This window comes from Pristis pectinata, chromosome 20 (genome assembly GCF_009764475.1).
Source record: "Pristis pectinata isolate sPriPec2 chromosome 20, sPriPec2.1.pri, whole genome shotgun sequence".
In the NCBI taxonomy this organism is placed as follows: Eukaryota; Metazoa; Chordata; class Chondrichthyes; order Rhinopristiformes; family Pristidae; genus Pristis; species Pristis pectinata.
In genome coordinates this window covers 35820066-35842367 of record NC_067424.1, presented here as the reverse complement: position 1 = coordinate 35842367, position 22302 = coordinate 35820066, and the positions used below count along the sequence as shown (strand labels likewise).

Below are 22302 nucleotides of genomic sequence, written 5' to 3'. Positions count from 1 at the left end.
CCAGGGCCGTGGGAATTTAAATTAAACAAGCATATTGTACACAGAACCTTTAATGTACATAAGTTGTTACAGGGGTACTGGGCCCCTAAATCAGCACAACTTCACAGCTGTGAATAACCAGCAGCCACTCAAAGCTCCAGCAAGCAAGAAACCTTGTGCCCCTCACCCTTCCCCAGTACAAATGATCAATGAGTACATCAGGCAGGGAAGTGCATCCTGGCTCGCACAGCCAACCAAGGGTGAAGTTACACACACTGCTCCTCGGCCCAGCCAGTTGTGCTTGGAGTTACGTCGCTCGCTGATTGTCAGAGGAACACGGATAGAACTGCAGGCACCAGTAAACCTCCAATACTCCAGTGTCTCACTATTTGTAAATACTGATCATTCAGCACCAGGCACATCTTGTGTTTGCTGTGCTCCCTTCCCACTCAGAGGCCCCAGTTCCCACACTCGCTTTAAACTGACAATTTTCACTGGAAAGCTTACTGTGTAACATCTTTTAAAAAAAAGTGAATTAAAAGTGTTTGGGGTATTAATAGGAATATCTTTGAATTGTCTGGAAAATCTGATACCAAAGGTCCAAGGGTGCTGGATTATCAAGAGTTTTTACTGTTGAAGATCTGGAATCCCCAATTCATTCACTGATCGATCCGAAGAACCTCCAAGACTACAAGTGACAATCACTAATTGACAATTTTGCAAGTTCCTAAGATTTGCAATGAAGCCGCAATCTTACTCCAGCTAATTTTCATTGACTACAACAGATTTATTTTAAGAGCCTTTTAATATCGAACAATAATGTGGAACAATGATTTGTTCTGGAGGCAAGAGGAAAAAAGTGCTCTATTAAACACTCCAATATTCTATACACGCAGATAGCAAAATACAAATTAATCTTGGAATTTAAGAAAAAACAAGTAGAAATTTTAAAATAAAGTGACTATTCACAACTATTGGGTTTAAATACATAAGGATGGGTTACTAACTTCTGCAGGAATAATTGACAATCGCAACACTGCGAGGCTGTCAATGACCCTCAGTAATACTATTCTTTATCACGCCTTCCTGTGTTTGGAGTATCTCCACTCACTACCTACTTGCAGGTTGGTGTTTAACACACTATGTAATGTTTACGGTTTGTTCCATCTACTGCAACGGCTCCAATTCAGAACATGACCCAGAGCTGGACAGTGATACCCGCTTCCTCATGCGATCCAGTGCTGCCTGTTTCTCCTTCAGAATTTCCTTCAAGCGATTAATTTTCTCGTCTCTGACTGTGTCATCCACTTCCAGTGGATTCTCCTGCTCAGGAGGATGGAACCCATCTTGGGAAGGGGATTCACTCTGCTGGTTGTTCAACTCGAGCAGACAGCGCAGTGGCGTTGTGGCAGAATTTTCAGCCTCAGAATTCGTTGGCTTTTTGACATTAAGGAGCCCACACGTTTCCCTTTTGGAATCGACAGAGGTTTTGGAAGAAGTGATCTCTCCGTGGTGCTTGCTCCTCTTGTTCGGCCCAGATTTATCGTCATCCCAGTTCGGGTTCAGACAGCCAGAGCTCTGAATCTCAATTTCAACCTACGTGACAGATACAAACAGGGTTAGTGTGGGTTCTATCCTGACAAGCATGGGCACACACAATACACAGAGTCAGCAGTTAGGTCTTCCAGCTATAGAACAACCAATCTATTATTAATCTAAAAAACTGTATGATCATTTACCAAAATACTTTGTTAAAATTTAAAAACTGCACCCTTGTAAGTGGCGCCTGTCCAATTGGCAAGGACGAAGATGGCAATAGGATCAAGTTAATCTACTAACTAAACCAGCAAACGCCAATGGAATTCAACCTGCAAAATTCCACAGGGTCACTTGGTTTCTATACATAAAGATATCATTGACCAAAACAAGGTCAACCAATGGCATGTTTACACTACAACCTTGCCTTGGCTGCACTGGGTGGAGCTGGAGTCCAGATCTCATCTGACTCCAGAGGGATGTCCTTCTGAGGAAGTCACATCAAAATTTGCAGGGTTAAATCTAGTTTGCAGACCACTCGTTGTCTTTCTTAACCACCTAAACGGACCTCGAACTCACTAAACTTTAGGAAATTAAATATCATTATGTAACGGCTGGGAGAGTCCTTTACACGCAAAGCAAATCACAGCCCAAGCACAGGCCACTCGGCCCAGCAGAGCTGGTCTGATGTGTAAACAACACATAAACCACCTCCCACATAAGTACCTATTCCTACCCTGCTTCAGTATTTCTCTTCTCCCTCTTTAATGCATGTAAATGCTAAATGTTCAAGAACTCCAGGAAACACGAATACAAATAGATTAGTTTTATGTATTATCATTATAAACACCCACACTGCATTTGTTATACACTGGTATTACAATCAGAAGAAACTGAAGCCGAGGATTAGTATGGGAGGTGAATCAGATTAGGAACATAAGGTGGCGTGTGGCGTTAATCAAGTAAAAATAAACTAAGCCTATGGCTCAAACAGGAGATGAATGAAAAGATTTAGACCAAGCCAAAAAAATAAGGGTAACAAATAGTCAGAGGACACAAATATAAAAAAGGCATAATATGGAGTCATTAATAAAACAAAATTGCCTGTGTGCAATCTGCACCGCATCCAAAACAAAGCAGGGAACTGGGGCTTTAACATGTAGCAATGAGGAGCCAATGCAACGGAGCCGAATGAAACATGGTTTAATAGGAGACCAAGCCTACATCTGGATATGTCAGGGTACAAGTCGTTTAGGTCAAGAAAGGAAATGGAGAAGGAATGAATGAATGCAGACAATATAACAATGATAGCAAAAAGGTCATGACTAACACTAAGAGCAAACAGAATACATATGGATTGGGCAAAGGATTAGTAAGAATTAAATCAGATTAAAAGGAATATTTTACAGACAACTCTATAATGGAAGGAAATCGGCCTTGGCACTTCTGTGCACACTCCCCTTTAGCCTGCACGATGCTTGCCCAGCATCAGTCACGCAGCTGATGTTGACACCACAGGTGTACAAATGTCCCACAAGTGGGGTGAGCAGCCTCTAGTGAGCACATCCTGAGGGCCTTCCCCCATTACTCCCCTGACAGCTTGTGCTGTCAAGGACCCTTCACTGAAACATCACAAACATTTAAAAACAGACATGATTGATGTAAAAATTAACATGCCTTACAGTAAGTAATTAATTTAAAAATACATTAAACCACTGTCACGATTAATTAAAATCATATACAGTGGAATAAAGAAAGGAAGAGTTTGCAGCAGCTCCACTCAGTGAGTTACGGAAGTGTCCTTGACCCGACGGTGAGCCCTGTTGCAAATCAAGAGGCATTTGACCTTCAGTGTGTTCCAGACTTCCGTGCTGCGGAGCACAGGTTGGGAAGTCCAGGAAATGCTGGCACAAACACTGCGACTGGCCGAATGTTCTCTCCAGAATTATTGGCTAGCTATCAGTGCAATCCGATCCCCTCTACAAGCTCATTTTCTGCCGCCTTTGACTATATTTCAAATTATATCGGCGATTCCTTCAGGCTGCGTCAGGATGGCACAGCGTTTTGCTTCTTTAACACATATTGAAGCGCTGGATTGCCTTGGAGGCAGGGATGGCAATTATGATAACAGCAGCATATAGCCTGAAAGAAGGTCATTTGTAAAGAAGTCTACCATTCTTTAAAAATCTTCTATTTCTGCCCATTTCTTGTGATGTTTTATTCCATTACAAAATATTCTCATTTGTGGTGGAAACTATATGCACGTCTCAACTGACTGGAGGGCTTATTTAATGTGGCCTGAGTTCACAGAGGTGGTTCCGTTTACAAAGCAAGTACAGCTTCAGGCTGCATCTCTGCACACTGGTTCAATCATTCACTGCTCTTTAGTACAAATAGTGTGCACCTGATAGAGCAAACACAACCCAACTGACTCACGAGCTTAGGTAACCCGGGAAGAGCATGTACTTAGAAGACTACCAGCAGCACGAAGCTGCACTCCCACTGGAGTCTTTACTTTCATTAGAAGAGAAAACAGACTGAAGTAGCCAAGACTGGCATTCACGCAGCTGAAATTATCTCGGTGTTTTTTTGCCATGTTCTGGTTCCCTTTTATTTAGCAGCACTGTGACTCTCTGTAATAATGACACTTTTCCAGGGGATCAAGGTGAAAGGGGAATTAAAGCCTCAGCAGTCCCCTTCTGCAGAGCTTCATTGATATCAACAACTGAACTAAAATGGTTATGAACTCCCAAACTAGTGAAGCAGCAGGTGACCAGGTGGGTACAGGCTGGTTAACCACAGGTAACTGCAGCTGGGAAATCTCCTGCGGAAACTTGTGCTTGTTTATTCGGTTTCCGAAATTAGAATCCAAGCACCAAAACAACCCGTCAGCATTCAACTTGAAGCCTGTACATCACAGAAGTAAATTAAAATAAACTAGTTTATGCTGACCACATTCTGCACTGACCCAAGAACGGTCCTTTCGCATTGCAATCAGAGACATCTCTACCCCCAGGAGGACTGTACTTGTACCTCATTCAAGAAAGGAATTTCTGAATTAAAATTTTACAATATACAAAGCTGAGCTTTTCAGTGGTTAGTTGTTGTTTGATTTACTTAATTTCTAGTTTCAGTTTCATTCATTTCAAGCTTTTGTTTTGCATCGCTGTGTTACACAGATCACCACCACACTGTCAATAAAATTAAATACCTCTTTACGCTTCGTTCTGCATTTTCTATGGCATCCCTCGTCAGATTCTGGAAGACAGCCCTTCAAATCTGCAGAGCTTGAGTTCACAGTAGGTTTCAAATGTTCTCTGAAGTCTGCTGAGCTAGGTATTTTACAGGCATCTCCATCTTCTTGCAACGCCACCGAGACATTGTTTTTGGAATTTCCGTGGCATTCTTCCAGAGTTGCTGGGCTGGGCTCCCTCAAGATAATTGGGCACCCCTCCAGTTCTGGTTTAAGCACTCTTGAAATGGCTGCACATTCTTCCATTACAACTGGCCCAGATTCTTTAGAGAGTTTTGGACATTCTTGGGATGGGAATGAGACAGGAACCTTTGAGGTATCCGAATTTTCTTCCAAACCTCCAAAATCAACTTCCCTGGAAAGTTCTGGACACTCCTTCAACTCCGCTGGGTCACATTCCCTGCTGAGCTCTGGACATTCCTCAAGTTTTACCAGCTCAGGCTCTCGAGAGAGTTTAGGACATCCTTCGAAATTCACCGGATCAGGTTCTTTAGAAAGTTGTGGAACACTTTTTACAGGACGTTCCAACCAACGACCTGAAGTGTCAGCATTGCCATTCAAGGAGATTCTATACAGACGAACTCTGACATCCAAGTGGATGCCCGCTTTCAGCAGTAAGTCTCTGTTCTCAGAAAATGTAGACCTTCTTACACAGCTTCCTGGAAGGGAATTTGGCAACCGTTTCACAACCTGTAAAGAAACAAAATGCAGAGAAGAACTGAACTACAAAATAGCAGACAATGCATTTCACTCAAATGATGCAACACAACTTTGAAATTAAAAAAAACTGCTATCCTATGCACTCTATCTACTTTCAGTTACAATCTTAGTAAAGAAATGGGGTAGATGTTAAAGGGAAACTGCTTGACATAGCTATCGACTCCTGCTTTAGCGAGTGCGCAGAAGGGCAGATGAAACCATTTCAAACTACTCTGGAGGTGAATGAAAGTACCATGAGCACAGCAATTCTGAGATGTAACCGATACTACTTACAGCCACTACTGCAGCAGCTCCTCAATCACAAGTGTGCACACCCTCATTATATTTAAAAACATGAGCACCTTGCACGTCAGGTATTCTGTTTTACAGCTGTTCACAGTGTTGTTACCAAGCCAGCACATTTCCCAATAGCTTTAAAAAGACAATGTCATTCTATGAAACCCTTGCTAAATGAATGGACCTCATCGTGATGGACAAATTTTGTAGGTAAAAATATTCCTCAAAATATTGAATTACTTTTGCCTCAAAAATTAGATAGCTTTTAGTCAGACTTGTAATTAAAAACCAGCCAACTCTGGAGGTAAAAATATTCAGTTGAAGGTCACAGTTTTCAGTTTAATGCCTTCACCCGTCTTGAAAAAAAAGTTTCAAGACAAAAAGAACACTAATTTAAACCATGTATTGGGGGCCTAAATTTTTAAACAATAAAGTTTCAATTAGTGAGAATAGCAACAGCTGAAAATTGCTTCAAAATCTTTTTCGCTCAATGCAAGATGAAAAAGGTTTTATCTATCTAAACAGGAGTTTCCTTGCAACACAGATTGTCAAAACAAATATCAATATACAAAGACTTTAAAGTCCAACACCAGTCATCAATCTCCCAAGCATGGGCAAATGCACTTCCTGGGGAGACACAAAAAGCTAAAAGCCTGCAAACAATTCCTCACAACACTGCATGATAATAATGCACGACCAACAATCACACCCACTCTGTTATTCAGCGCTCAATGATCTAAACCACAGCATCTTCTCAAAGTGACTGCAAGACTGTGGAACAGTCACCAACAGAAACACCCTTACTTGCCTTAATTAGAGACTGCACAATAATGATGTTTGAGAAGACAAGCATCGACTATTCATCTGCACTGGAACCAGGATAAATGCAGATCACTAATTGTGTGGATTTTCCAAAGGGAAGCAACAACAGGGAAATCTAAGCAATCACTGTGAGCACTGATTCTCATATGGGGACCATCAGGAGGGGGGAAAAGACAAACAAAAACTTAAACATCAGAATCATCCAAGCTTATTATTCGGATTTTACATTGGTGACGAAAAAAAGTGAAATATAACTGGGAAAACCATAAAACATTCTTATTCCCCCCCCCCCCACCCCCCCAAAGGGGCATGGCTGTCACTGGGAAGGGCAGCAGTAATGGTCCATATATAATTGTCCTTCAAGTATATTATTTGTGAGGTCATTTCAGAAAGCCATTTAGGAGTTAACCATACTGCTAGTCTGGAGTCACACAGAGAACTGAAAAACATAACAAAGGAGGTGAGTTTTTCAACTCTCCAATAGAATTTACAATGATGGCCATGAAACTAAATTTTTATTCCAGATTTGGAGGGTTTGAACTAAATTAGGAATAAGGTGTACAGAAGATTGATAGTGCTGGATGGCACAAGGGAAGGAAGTCATACCATAGAGATAGGAGCAGTCTAATTCGGACTACAAAGACAGACTCGTCCAAATAGTTGACCAATTGTGGTATTAAGGAGCCCGGGTAAAACTAAAGTCAATGGGCCTCAAGGAGGAAAGGCACTCAACTGGATTATGCCTTGCACAAAGGAAGATGGTTTGGGGTTGTTCCTGGTCAATCAACTCAGCCTCAGGACATCGATGCAGGAGTTCATCAGGGCAGGGTCCTAGACCCAGCTATCTTCAGCTGCTTCATCAATGACCTTCCCTCCATCATAAGTTCCGAACCATGGATGTTCACAGATGATTGCATGATGTTCAATTTCATTCACAACTCCTCAGCAAATAAACCAGTCCAGACCTATATGCAGCAAGACCTGGATTCAGGCGTGAACTGATAAGTGGCCAGACACACTTGCATCACGAAATTATTAAGCAAAGACTGTTATCGACAATAGAGAGACCAACCGACTGTCCTTACATTCAATGACATTAACATTGCTGAGTACCCCACCATCAATATCCACACTGGACCAGTCATGTAAATACCTTGGCTACAAGAATAGGTCAGAAGCTGGGTATCATGCCGCAAATGACTCACTTCCTGATATCTTAAAGCCTGTCCACCATCTACAAGACACATGTCTGAAGCATCACGGAATACTTTCCGTGTGCTTGGATGTGTGCACCTCCAACAATTTTCAAGCTCAACACCTTCCAGGACAAAGCAGCAAGACAATGCACCCCTTCAACTACCAGAAATATTCATTCCCTCCACCACCGGCGCATGGTGGCTGCAGTGTGCGCCATCCACAAATCCAATGCAGTTACTCACCTAGGCCACTCCAACAGCACCTCCCAAGCTTTCTGCCTCTACTATCATGAAAGGCAAGGGCAGCACGTGCATGGTAATACCACCACCTGCGGGTTCCCCTCCGAGTCGCACACCATTCCGATTTGGAAATATGCCGCTGGTTCTTCCTCAACATTGGGCAAATAAAATCCTGGAACTCCTTCCCCTAACAGCACCCCGAAGTACTTTCACCAGAATGATTGTAGTCGTTGAAGGCGACAGTTCACCACCACTTCATCGTGGGAATTAGGAGTAGGCAGTAGATGCCAGCCTGATGGTGATGTACAAACGTATGCATGTAAACATACCCAGTGCGGTGAACTGCGTTAGTCAACTCAAGCACTAATAGCTGTATGGGAATACAATGCAGTGAATCACAAGCACAAAGAGCCTCAAGGGAACATGACAAGAACAATAATAGAAAGCGTGTCTTAAGAGGTGAGGACTGGGCTCTTAAAATATCATGGATATAAAGTGTTTAGAAAAAACAGGGAAGGGAAAAAGGGAGATGGGCATTGTAGTACTGATTAGAGAAGACACTGTTGGAAAGAGTGAATGCCAGAGGGGTCAGGACACAAGGCATTTGGTTAAAGCTAAGAAGTAATGAGTATGATTATACTAGCAGGAGTGTTCAATAGGATTCCAAGTAGTGGACCAAATCAGCATGGAGGTTACAGGGATATGCAGGGCGTGATAGCAGAGGACTTTAATCACCAAAATATCGAGTATGTTAAAGTAAAGGGAAAGGAGGGGTAAGAACTTCTAAATTATGTTCAGCAGTATTTCCTTCTTCAGTGTGTTCTCCACGAACGAGTCATTGTTGGAACTGGTGTTGGGGATGGGGAAGGGTTGGGGGGGGGGGGGGGGGGGTGGAATTGAGGGCAAGTGGACCAAGTATCAGAGGGAGAACATCTGGAGGAGTAAGATTGATCATTATATAGGTTTAGATTAGTAACGAAGGGCCAAGAACAATTTTAGAAACCAGGGGATTGAGTCAAAGTACAGCAGAACCAAAGATATACAGGAAAAACCATAATGGAGCAACTGGGGATCTTTCATGAGGAGAGGTTCCAGGATGCAATTCCACCAGAGGGACACGTCAGGGAACCAAAGACAGGACTCCTTTAATGACCATAAATATTATAACAAAACAAAAAGGGTTACAATGCAGGTTAGGTGAATTCTTCCAGTAAGAGCCAGGTTACACACAATAAATTGAGAGTGGAAATGAAGCAGAAAGTGAGGCTGGCAAGGAGAGAACAGAATGGTACTCTCTCACAAAACCAGTAGCTGGAAACTCAAGTTATAATTTTATATTGGAGGTCAACAGACCGCTGGACAAGGGCATTGCAGAATATTGGTAACAAAGGCCGTGAATAGAAAGTATGGATTATATCACTGAGTAGCCCATCCCTATTTCTATGTGATGCACTCAAAGACGTTACTTGTATACAACATGTATTTAAGTGCAGCTATGAGCCTCAACTATTTGCAATCTATATTAATGACTTGGATGAAGGGACCAAGTGGCCAGATTTGCTGATGATGGAAAGATAATGGATTAGCAAAAGGGAAGAGGTCCAAAAAGGTGGATTTAAGTGAGCAAGAAGTTGGCATTTATGGGAAATGTGAGGGTATCCATTTTGTAGATGTAAAAGGGATCTGAGGTCCCTAGTACCTGAACCATTAAAAGTGAACACGCAGGTACAGCAAGTGGTTAGGAAGACTAAAGGTATACTGGTCTTTATTGCAAAGGGGTATGGAGTCTAAGAGTAGGGGTATGGGGAGGGAGGTGGGTGGAAGGCAGTGTTAAGGCCAAGATGGGATCAGCTGTGAGCTTACTGAATGGTGGAGGAGACTCGAGGGGCTGAGCAGCCCACTCCTGCTCCTTCCCTTTTTTGCTCTCAATGCTAGCCCTGCTTCTCTGTCCCTGGATGCTGCCTGACCCAAGAAAAGGCAGTGGGAGTAGGCTGTTAACCCATTCCCCCTTCAGGAAGTTCATGTCTTGGCCTCAACACCACTCTCTCACCACACCCCATGACGGCCTTGAAGGTTAAATGTCTGTCAATCTCCACGAATAAATTCATTGAGTCTACCTCCATGGCTCTCTGGGGAAGAGAACTCGAGAGAGTCACCACCCTCACAGAGGAGGAATTCTTCCTCATTTCCATCTGAAATGGGCAACTCCTTGTTACTGGAACCATTCCCCCTGGTTCTAGGGGAAACATCCTCCCTCCATCCACCCTGCTCCCACTCCTTTGAATTTCAGTCTTACGTGAATCACCTCTCATTCTTCTATACTCCAATTAGCATAGGTTTAGTCTGCCTGACCTTTCTTCATATGCAAAGCCCTTCACCCTAGAAATCAACCTAGTGAACCTTCTCTGCACTGACCCCAACACACAATACTCCAGGTGCCATCTCACAAGCGACTTCTAAAGTTGCATTAAAACTCCCCTTCTTTTACACTCCATACCCATTGCAATAAAGGCCAGTATTTCATTAGCCTCCCTAATAACACCCTGTATTTACATGGTACTCCCTGTAGTTAATATACTAGGGCCCCCAGATCCCCTTTTTCCCCTCAATATTTTGTACTCACTCCATTTAAATAACGTTTCTTTTTCATTCTTTCTTCCAAAATGGTTAACTTCACTTTCCCACATTATACTCCACCTACCAGATTCTTGCTCACTCACTTCACCAATCTATATCCCTATGCAGGCTCTGTGTTCTCCTCATAACTTGTTCTATCACCTACCTCTGTATCATCATAAAATATGGCTACAGTACACTCAATCTTTTCATCCAAGTCATAAATATAAATTCTAAATAGTTCAGCCCCAATATAGAACCCTGTGGAATCCCACCAGTTATTCATTACTGAAATGAAAATGACCCATTTATCCTGACTATTCAGTTAGCCATTCCCCTGTCCGCGCCAATATATTATCCCCAGCTGCTCTCTTACAATGTGCAGCTACCTTTTCAAATGCTTTCTGGAAATCCACCACATTTACTTGTTTTCCTTTGTCCAGATTGTTCGTTACATCCTCAAAGAACTCTAGCAAGTTCACCAATTATGATTTCCCTCACATAGAACACTACTGCACAGAAAACAGGCCATTCGGCCCTTCTAGTATGTGCCGAAACTTTATTCCGCAACCATGTTAACTCTGCTTAATTGTCTTATGATTTTCTCAATGCCCTGTGATTACCTCCTCAATAATGAAGTCCAGCATTTCCCCAATGACTGATGCTAAGCTAACCAGACTAGTTTCCTGATTTACATCTCTCTCCTTTCTTGAATAGATGCGTTATGTGTGTGGTTTTCCAATCCTTTGGGAACTTTAGTAGATTACAGTGAAGGCAATCACAATCTCCTCAACCAGATTAATGACCTTTTGTAAGATACAAAAGCAGAGCTCTTTCTCACAAAACTAAAACATTGCCGTGGTTTCTGCCAGACTGCCTGACCTGCTGAGTATTTGCAATGTTCTGTTTTTATTTCCGATTTATAACATCTACAGTTTCTTTTTTGCCACAAAACTGATTTATGCTAAACCAACGATTTATCAACGTCATGCCAAAAGCATCTTGTACCAAAGCTAAACTGAACTTGGGGACAGGGGAGTGATAAGTGGAACGGGGAAAGAAAGCACTGATCTATTGATATGTTCTGATCTATTATTGAGCCTTCTGACAAACAAGGTTGGCCATTTGAAAATGCTGCCCTGCATCCTACAGATCTTCCCAAACTCTGACTAAAATTGCCAACATATGGCACCCAAAGGCCATTAATATTAAACACTGGCTTCTGCCCATGCGATAGATCATTTAAAGACAATGGTACTGCCCTTGTGAAGCTTCTCCGCATACACTGGTGAAATAAAACAATGCAACTCTAATTCTATTGTTTGTGCCATTTACCTTTTTTTAAGCATGAAATGCTGAAACAGAATACTGCTGAGATCAGAAGTCCAATACAAACCCAAATAAACATACATATGCCCCGTAATGTTCTAAAAATCATTAACGCAAAGTAAACACATTAAAGCAGTTGAATATCTAAAAAGGAAGTCATATTAGCTAACATACTTCCATTGAAATTTACAAGCAGTGATCTGTTTTGAAATCATAAAGTGTAAACAAGACTCAGTGTCTATTAGCAGAGCGCAGAGCGGGGAGCCACTTGACACAAAGTCACAGAGTCATGCAGCACAGAAACAGGCCATATCTACACCCAACATCAACTACACGTCCATACTAATCCCATTCACCAGGATTTGGTCCACAGCATACCACGCCCTGGCAATTCAAATGCTCACCCCAATGCTTCTTGAATGTTGTGAGAGTACTGGTCTCCATCACCTTCTCACACACTACACTCCAGACTTCAACCACCCTCTAGATGAAAAAAATTCTCACTCAGATTTGCCCAACACCTTACTCCTCACCTTAAACCTATGCCCTCTGATCTTTTATCCCCTTGGGTCTTAGACACATCTGCCGGGGGGATAAAAATTCCTACTTTCTACCCTACCTCTGCCTCCCATAATTTTGAATATCTCTATCAGGTTCCTCTTCCAAGGAAAATAAACTCAGCCTACCCAGTCTCTCCTCATCACTGTAATGTTCCATCCCTGGCAACATACTGCTGAATCTATTCTGCACCCACTCCAATGCAATCACACCCCTCCTATAGTGTGACAACCACAAATGCACACAATAGTCCAGCCGTGCCATAACCTCCATGCTCTTATACTCTACACCCCAACTAATGAAGGCGAGCATCTCATAGGCCCTTTTCACTGCCCTATCTACCTCTGCTGCCACCTTCAGGAAGCTTTAGATTTGTACACCAAGTTCCTTTTGTTCCTCAATACTCCCTAAGGCCCTACCATTCATGGTGTATATCCTACCTTCATCCTACCCTGAAATGCATCAGCTCAAACTTGTCAAGATTAAAATTCCATCTGCCATTACCTTGCCCAATTTACCACCTGATCAATATCATTCTGGAGACTATTTTCCTCGCAATTAACATCACAACTAATTTTCATGTCATTTGCTAATCTATTGATCATGCCTTCTATGTTCACACCCAAATCATTAATGAGTACAACAAACAGCAAGGATTTCAGCATCAATCCCTGCGGTACACCACTAGTCAAGGGCTTCCAACTGCAAAAGAAGTCCTCCACATGACACGTGGTCTCCTATTACCAAGCCAATTTTGGATCCAACTTGCCCTGGATCGCATGGGCTCTAACCTTTTGGACCAGCCTTCCATGTGGGACCTTGTCAAAGGCCTTACTGAAGTCCATGTAAACCACACCATCAATATATTTAGTTACCCCTTCAATAAAACTCGGTTAGTCAGACAGGTTTTCCCACTGACAAATCTGCTGACTGCACCCGACTAATTCCTGCCTTTCCAAGTGACCCACAGATTTTCTTTTTCTCCAGTAATTTCCCCAGCAATGACATCAGACTAACTGGCCTGAAATTACTGGTGGTCAGGAAACTAACCACCGTATGTACACAGACAATGATTGCCTCCTCAATGTGTACATGTGTATAATAGATACTCCTTAGACAAAGAAATCGAGATACAAACCGAGGCCAACCTCACGAGTACAGAGCTACAGATAACAAATCAGCAGATAACAAGGACAGAGTGTACTGCACCACACACAAAAACATACAAATCTCCGACCTGAGTGGCTACTGTCCTTTTGAATTATCATGGATTGTTGCATGTACAGGTCCTCCCCGGGTAACAAACACCAGGCTTATGGATACCCTGTACGTTCGAATAGAAGACCAGTGGGATGGATGGGGATGGATTTGCTGGCTGCTGCATGACTGCAGGCATCTTCTGCCAGGTGGAAGCAGAGCATTTCCGCGAGCCTTCTCCGCCCCCCCCCCCCCCCCCCAGCCCCTGCAAAGCCACAAGAGTCGGGGGCTGGGTGGAGCCCAGCAGAGCTGGGAGCGCTGAGCAGACTCACTCGCTCATTCACGGAGTCAGTGAGGCCGGCTGGCGGCCACTCTTCCCGTTCCTGCTCACTGTCCCATCACAGCTGTTTCCGTGACCCTCTCCCACACACTTGTTGCTCATTTCCGACTTCTGAACAGTTTGGGTCATGAACAGTTCTCAAGAACGGAATCCCATCGTAACCTGCGCACTGCCCATAGTATTAAATAGACAGTGCTCAAGAAGATTACTGCCAAATAAGCCAATGAGATCAAATTGTAACAATTATGATCATTAGATGAACAGCTGCACACAAGCAAATTGTACTGTGCATTCATGCTAGATAGTAGCTGTGAAAGCATTTCACCTGTTGTGCCAGCTCCAATCCATTTTGCCGAGTTTTGGCAGAGCCAGCGAAAGCATCATTTAACCAATCGTCTCTCTTTACAGCACATTCTTTTCTATTCGTCTCAGGCTCACATTTCATTACCTGTGAATCGACCTCATGTCTTGCAGTCGAAGAGCTGGCAGAGGTTTGACCGGTATCAATCCTTTGTTCAAAGCAACCTGGCTCTGTGGCTGGTCCTGGCCCCCCTTGAACTGCTTTTGGCTCGCGTGTCCCCGATTCCCTTGCAGTCAGCTTCCCTTTTTCCGCCCCAGTGGGAACCTCGATGCCTTTCTGGGCCAGGAAAAACAGCTGCCCATTGAAGAGGAGCAGTGCGTTGTCTTTGAATGAATTTGCAGTCTTGATCTCCAGTGGACTGTTGAAGTAAGTCTGCATCAAGTCATCCATGCTGCCCCCTTTCCCCTGCTGCTTCACATATGTTTTCAGCACCTGAGAGGCCAGGTTGTTGCAAAATTTTACAGAAACAGGTGTTGGGGTAACGGTAGCTTCCTTTCCAGACCGATTCGTTTTGGTGTCTTGTCTCCCTGAGGAAGTTTCCTTGCTTTGCACTTCAGCCGGTGAGGAAATGGGCTTCTCGGAATCAGTCACACTAACCGATGATGATGGCTTGTGCATCAAAGGCAGGAGGCGCTTGGTGGGGATATCAGTCAACTTAACTGGGTTGACCGGATAGATGTAAATGGCAGTGGAGGGCTTGCTACTGTCAGTGCCCTTGCGCAGGTTGCAGGTTCCTCCATAGATCTTCTTCTGGACTGCCGTGGGTAAGGAGAGCGTAGAGACACAGCGAACCTCGGCGTTGATGGGAATCTGGATGTAGGTACCAGGGCTGGCCACACTCTGCACAATCCCCAAACCTGCCGCAGGAGAAGGGCTGGCAGCCAAGCCACTTGCTGGAGAGGCAATGGAGGAGTGGACTTGTTCACAGCCGCTGGACAGGTTGCTGCAAGGCTTTGGACTAAGTGCCGTCTGGGGCTCAGGACTCAGCTGGTTTTGGTTCATAGCTCCTGTAGGTAAAAAGTCCTTGGAGGAGACTCTCAAGCGAATACAAATTGCTGGTTTGCGGGAGAAGCTGAAGTGGGAGACAGATTCAACACAATTCCAAAAGTTTGTTGGATGCCTCCTGATGTTCCAAAGCCAAAGGACAATCAGTAGCTCAAATCCTGAAAGCACAAAGAAAAAAGGTACATGATTATTAACTGGATTCAATCCCAAATAAACAACCACCTGTATTACTGTGGTTTGTTGAATTCACACTGATGATAATCCAGATGAGAGCAGGCATCGTCATAAAATATTATCGCAAATAACCCCACAGAAAACCCTGATCCAAATACATTCTCTAGGAGGAACGCAGGTCTCACTTGGGTTGACTTGCTTTAGAAATCTGCCATCCACTTAAAAGGAAAAAGCAAAAAACAAGGTGGGACCGGAGAGAGATGAAACTTTGCTGGCAGCTAACAGCAACAGTTTCTTCTTGCGAATGCTGCTTACCTGAGGCTATGTGTCTGTGATGCTGCTGCAAGTAACTTTTTCATTGGACCTGTGCATACATGTATTAGTGTATATGACAATAATCTTGACTTTGACATTAACAAGGCGCAAGACATCCAAATGACTTTGGGAAACAACTGCCTCCAAGACTGGACAGAGTCCAAGGGCTGAGCTTGAATCATCCAATTAGTGACAGAGCTGGGATAGGAGGGTGATCATGGTCTCCACCCACAACCCACGCATCACTGTGGGCAAGTAGGAACTCAGCAAAGGCTTTAAAGATTCACTATTATCATTTCCGACTGAGTTGGGGACTACCAGATGTGCAGCAAACCATCCTGGGTTTAAGGAACTGAGCTTGAATGATTTCTCCATTTCCAGACATTCTGTTGTCTGGCTAAATATGCATCACATTCTGCCACCCCTCCCATTCCCCCCTCCACCCCAACCCAGGAGCCTGTGGCCAAACAGTAATCCACCATGCAGGGCTTACTTCCCCATCACTGTGAGCATCCTGAAACAAGCTGCTTGGAAACCTGATGCTCAATGAGTGAAATGACCTGCTTTCAAACCTCTTCAGCAGTTACACTCTCCAAACTTAATCTCATTCACACCCAGTCCCACACATGCAATCAAGGCCATAAATCAGTTTGGGAGTGGAATGGGAAGGGAGAAAAGCTAAGCTAAAAATGAAAAACAGGGGTGATGGGGCATTTAGGAAAGCAAAGAGAAAGTTAAGTACAATAGTTCAAGACAGTGATGGGGTTAAAAATAACCAGAGTGTATCAAGGAGGAATGAAGCATAACAACGGATCAGCAAATAAGAGTCAGGTTATGGAAAACATGTTAAATTAGAGGCTCTATACCTGGATGCACACAGCAATCATAACAAGTTGAGGACACAAATACAATAAATCAGTCTGATCTAAAAGCCATTACAAAGACAAGGTGACCACGATTGGGAGCTGAGTACACAGAGACGTCTGACACTTCAGAAGAACAGACAGAAAAGAAACAAAGGGGAGTAGTGGTGCTGGTGGGGGTGGGGGTGGGGGTGGCGCGACTGTTAAAAAGGAAGATATCACTGCAGTGGTGAGGAATGACATTGACTCAGGCGCACACGGTAAAGAATCAGTTTCAATAGGAATGAGAAATAGCAAGAGTAAGAAGTCACCGATGGGAGCACTTTACAACCCCCTAGGAGTAGTTATACTGTAGGACAGAGTATGAAGCAAGAAATAAAAGAGCTTGAGAAATAATAATGCGATAATCATGTGCAATTTTAACTATCATATACATTAAACTAATCAAGTTGGCCAGCTGCCAGGATGAGTTCATAGTGTATTCAAGATGGTTCAATTAAAACAATACATTGAGAAATCAACAGGGAGCAGGCTACTTTAGATCTGGTGTCTTGCAATGAGACAGGCGTAATGATCTCATAGTAAAGGATTCCCTGAAGAGTAATCGTAACATGGTAAAATTTCAATTCTGTTCAAGGGTGAGAAACTTGGATCAGAAATCAGTCTTAAACTTAAATAAAGGTAATTATAAAAAGGTATAAAGACAGAGTTGGCTAAAGTGGACTGGGAAAATGAAAAGGGGCAAGACAACCTTTAAGGAGATATTTCATGAATTTCAGCAAACGTACATTACAGTGAGAAAGCAAGGATCTATATAAAAAAAGATGCACCAATACTGGAAAACTAAGAATGGTATTACATTGCCAGAAAAGGCATATAATGTTGCCAAGATGAATGGTAGGCCAGAGTATCGCGTTTTTTTTAAGAAACCAAAGGATGACAAAAATTTACAAAGAAGTAGAAGAAAGAGTACAAGATTAAATTACAGTAAGATATACCAGAGGTGTATAAAAGATTACTCCCTTAGAGAATGAGACAGGAATTAATAATGGGAAATACAGCAATGGCAAAATTTCCAAATCATTATTTTGGATCTGTCTCGAGGTAGACAACACCTAAACATCCCAATAATGATAAATAACCAAGGGACTATAAGAAAGGGGCGGGGGGGGAAGGAGGACATTTAATCTCCATCACTAGAAATAAAAGTATTAGGCAAACTAATAGGGCTGGAAACCAGCAAGTCCAATGGACATGATGTCTGCATCCTAGGCTCCGAAAGGAAGTGGGTACAGTGACAGTGAATGCTTTGGTCATAATCTACAAAATTTCCTGCATTTTGGAGAGGTTCTAAAGGATTTGAAAACCGCAAATATAACACTGCTATTCAAGAAAGGCAGGAGACTGAGAGGAGGAAACTCTCAGCCAGTTGGCCTAACATCAGTCATGGGAAAAAGATGTAGTTCATTATTATGGTGGTCCTAGCAGGAAGTGGAGAAAAATCACAAGACTCTCAAGCACAATCAGCACAGTTTCATGAAGGGGAAAATGTGCTTGACAAATTCCACAGATTTCTTTGACAATGTAACAAAGGAGTAGAGAAACAGGATCAGTAGTTGTACTGTATTTGTATGCAAGATAGATACCACATAAATAAGAAAAGCTGGTACAGATAGGTGTGGCTAATTAACATGAAACAGAGTCAAAATAAATGGATCACTATCATTTTGGCAATCAGTAACCAGAGGCAATGAAGGGATTGAGTGTGCTTCAGTCAGATTTGCTTATGATGTAGGTGTGCACAAAGCAGGACAGAAAGAGCCTGCAGAAGAATACAGACAGGTTAAGTGCATGAGCAGAAATTTGGCAGATGGAGTATAATGGAGGAAATTGTGAAGTTACACACTTTGGAAGAATGCAAAAGTCAAATTGTTATTTAACTAGGTTGAGACCACAAAATGTAGCAGTACAGAGAGATCTGAGTCCCAGTATGGGAAACACAGAAAGAGAACGTGCAGAAACAGCAAGGAATTAAGGCAGTTAATGGAATGCTGGCCTTTATTACAAGAAGCATAGAATATTTAGGAGAATAATTCAACTTTACAAAGTATTGGTGAGACTGCACCCAGTGCACTGCAACAGTTTTGGTCTCCATATTTAAGAAAGAATGTGCTTGCTTTGGAGGTAGTGCATAGAAGGTGCACTAGATTGATTCCTAGGATGGAGTTGTCATAGGAAGAAAGGTTGGGCAGATTAGCCTAGACTAATTGGAGTACAGAAGAATGAGAAGCGATCCTACTGAAACATACAAGTGTCTAAGATGAATTGTTAAGTGGATGCTGAAGATTTTCCCCTACGGCAAGTATCTGGAACTGGGAGACACCATTTCAGAATAAGGGATCACCCACTTATGAAGAAGAGAAATCTTTACTCTCAGTGGGTAAACTCTAGCAGACTACCTCCACAACTCTACCAGAGAGTTGTGGAGGTAGTCATTCAATATGTTCAAGGCAGAGATTGACATTTAAACTGCAAGGGAGTCATGGGGTATGGAGAGAGAACAGGGAAGTGAGAGAGGCCAAGACTGGATCAGCCACAAATGGTGGAGCAGGCTTGGGGAGTTTACTGGCTTGCACTCATTTATGTTTCTTATATTTTAAAAAATTTGAATTACAGACCTTTAATAGAAACTGACTTGTCCACATTTATCCCTGAAACCAACTGTAGTCCAACCTCATAAGACTGTCCTGGTCCCAGATCTATACATCCTCTCCACAAACAGCTTCTATCATTTATAATGTCTTCTCAAAAGGATCTCTGCTTTAACCACAGGCTCCAGTAGCACACTTCACAATGTTACAATCTTTGCAAAAAGAGGTGCTATGCAAAACAATCACCCAGGGTTTGGTTTCTCCAATGTACAGAAATCACATAGGGAGCACTCAATACACTACATTAAATTGGAAGAAGCTGCTTGCCTTGAAAGTATTTCTTGCATTTTTTGTTTAATGTTGAAATTAGAAAGCCACTTTTTTTTAAAAAATTGAGTCATATCCTGTTCACACACCAGGCAGTTACCATCAGTTCTGAATGCCAAACATGCAAACAGATGACATTCTGGGTTAAACTATAAAGCAAGTTCACAGTATGACTTCTATCATTTTCTGTGATATGTTTTAATGCATTACCTGCCTTAATTGTCAACAGGAATTTTAATGAGGGACACATAATCCTTCATTTTTCTCTGGACAAAATAATTTTGCTTTACCACAAGTAAATATGCTCAGTCATTTACTAATATCTTCCCAAAGCTACACAATCAGTCACACATACACAGCCAAAAAGATGTACATACAAGCATGCATACATTTACACATGACTCCTCAAATGTATTACCAGAGCTCTGTCCAGAAAACTACTTACATCTAAACACAGGCTCCATTCTACACTAGTTGCAAGGACAGATCATAATTGTTCGATTGGAGGAGAAAATGTGGAACAGATTGCTGTACAAAACGATGACACTTAGACCCTGCCTAACTGCATTATGGGACGGCCTCACCACAAACTCCAGCGGTTTCAACAACAGTTTGCAGCCGCCTTCTGAAAGGCAGCTACGCACAGTGAAAAATGCAGGCCTTGCCGGCAACGTTCGCATCCCAGGAAAGAATTAGGACAAATTGGTTGCACAAAACTGCATGCCCTCGCCATCTGAGATTACAGTTTAGCTTCAGTAGGAACGGTAGGAGTGAGAGCAAACCCCAAAGTTCGCTGCTGCTGAGCAAATGGTTCCACGCTGATTGTAATGAGATTATAAACAGATTCTAGATTTCGAAACGGGTCTAGTTTTAGACTCAGATCATGTGGTTGTAATTAAATACCAATTTGCACCACCAACCCTTCTGAAATATTATCAGAGACTTTCCAGAGTAAGATTGTGCTCCGTAAAATCAGCTGCAGTTTTGCAAAGGGCAATTACATCACCCGGTCAATTGGCCTTTGCAAAACTGCAGCTGATTTTACGGGGCACAATCTCCCCACACCCCACGACTCCCTTGCGGTTTAAAGATCAAGGAGGCTACGGCAGACCGGACGGTGGAGGATCGGGGCCGAACGGCCGCCGCCAGGGGCGCGTTGGCGGACACCAGCGCCGCCCTCTGGGCAGAGCCGTCAGTGCGCCCCTGCTCCGTCTGACGGACGGCGCCGAGAAACAATCGAGCCTTGTTCTCGCACGGTTGCAGCCCCCGCTCCGACACACCGACTTCATCACGTGAATTACAGGAGGAGTATTTAGGCAGCAGGGGGAATATTTGCGCAGAAGCCACAGATGGGAGGAGGGGGGGAGGGACCGCCAACGTTCCACATCAGCTACAATATTTCTCATTGCGCCTGCTTGTTTACATAACTGGTGGATATTGTAAAATATCCAAAGGATTAAGGGGGGAAATTCAATCTGCTTCCAATAAAGCTCGCGAAATATAGTTTTAGCATAATTCAACAGTTTACAAATTTGTTTGCTCCACAAAACAACCACTCAGAATCTGATCGGGATTCTGAATATCCTTTCGTAATATTGACCTCCAGTGAACAGAGAACACAGCGCAATACAAGCCCTTCGGCCCACAATGTTGTGCCGACCTTTAAACCTCGCCTGAGACTATCTAACCCCTTCCTCCCACATATCCCTTTATTTAAAATTCCTCCATATGCTTATCTAGTAATCTCCTGAATTTGACCTATGTACCTGCCTCCGCTACCACCCCAGGCAGCGCATTCCATGCCCCAACCACTCTCTGGGGAACTTCCTCATTATTTCCCTTCGCCGGGATCAAGCCATCCTGCTCACCACGATTGTACCCAATTCTAAATTTTTTACTAGTATGCAGTGATTCATTCTCTCTCTCGCTGAGCTTTAAAACAAATTAACAAGAAAGTCAATCACCCCGCATCAGCCTACCAGTGAGATAACTTCTTTCCAAGCTCCTCGAAGCGAGGAGCCTGATCCTGGATGCAAACTTTCTCATCCCACCCACTTTCCAAAAACCAATTGGCCTCAGGACATCGACACCCAACTCCGCTCACCGGAGAGCTTTGAAATACTGACAAATTGCACCTCGTGCGAACAGGTAGGGGGTGCACACTCAATGAAGTCGGTGCAGCCAGAAAGCGCGGAGAAGCAGTTTTACCCAACAGACCAGGAGATGGGCTTATAAGGTGAATTCGTGGGAGAAGGGAATCCGTCTGGCGCACCCGTGTGTAAACAAAAATAAGATTTGTGCACACCCCCCCCCCCCAGCATAGTCTCCCCTACACCAGCATTGTTCAGCCGGTTGAGCAATCGGCACTGTGGGTTTCCTGTTTTAGTCATACCAGTTTAACGTTAAACTCAAGGTTGAAGAGCCGTGACAGTAGTCTGTTATTCCCTCCCCAAGGACTGGGGCGCAGCGCCTTCTCGGCGGCAGATGATCACGTTCGCGGCAAGAAATAAGAGGCAGGAGCTTCAAGAAAGCTGAGATTGCACA

General features: G+C 43.3%; 1 protein-coding gene across 6 annotated transcripts in view; it reads right to left on the bottom strand.

Annotated features, from left to right (window-relative positions):
* Positions 1 to 606: 606 nt before the first annotated feature.
* LOC127580686 (uncharacterized) overlaps positions 607 to 22302 on the bottom strand; it is a 34709-nt gene continuing 13013 nt past the window's right edge. For 5 of the 6 annotated variants that reach the window (XM_052034437.1, XM_052034436.1, XM_052034435.1 and 2 more), the window contains 3 exons: positions 14511 to 15586; positions 4727 to 5458; positions 607 to 1575 (listed from right to left, as the gene is read on the bottom strand). In XM_052034437.1, coding sequence (XP_051890397.1) covers positions 1147 to 1575; positions 4727 to 5458; positions 14511 to 15425 — 2076 coding nt within the window. In that variant the 5' untranslated portion in view covers positions 15426 to 15586 and the 3' untranslated portion in view covers positions 607 to 1146. Of the gene's footprint in view, positions 1576 to 4726; positions 5459 to 14510; positions 15587 to 15917; positions 16000 to 22302 lie in introns of those variants that run through there. The other variant, XM_052034439.1, reaches the window with a different exon arrangement.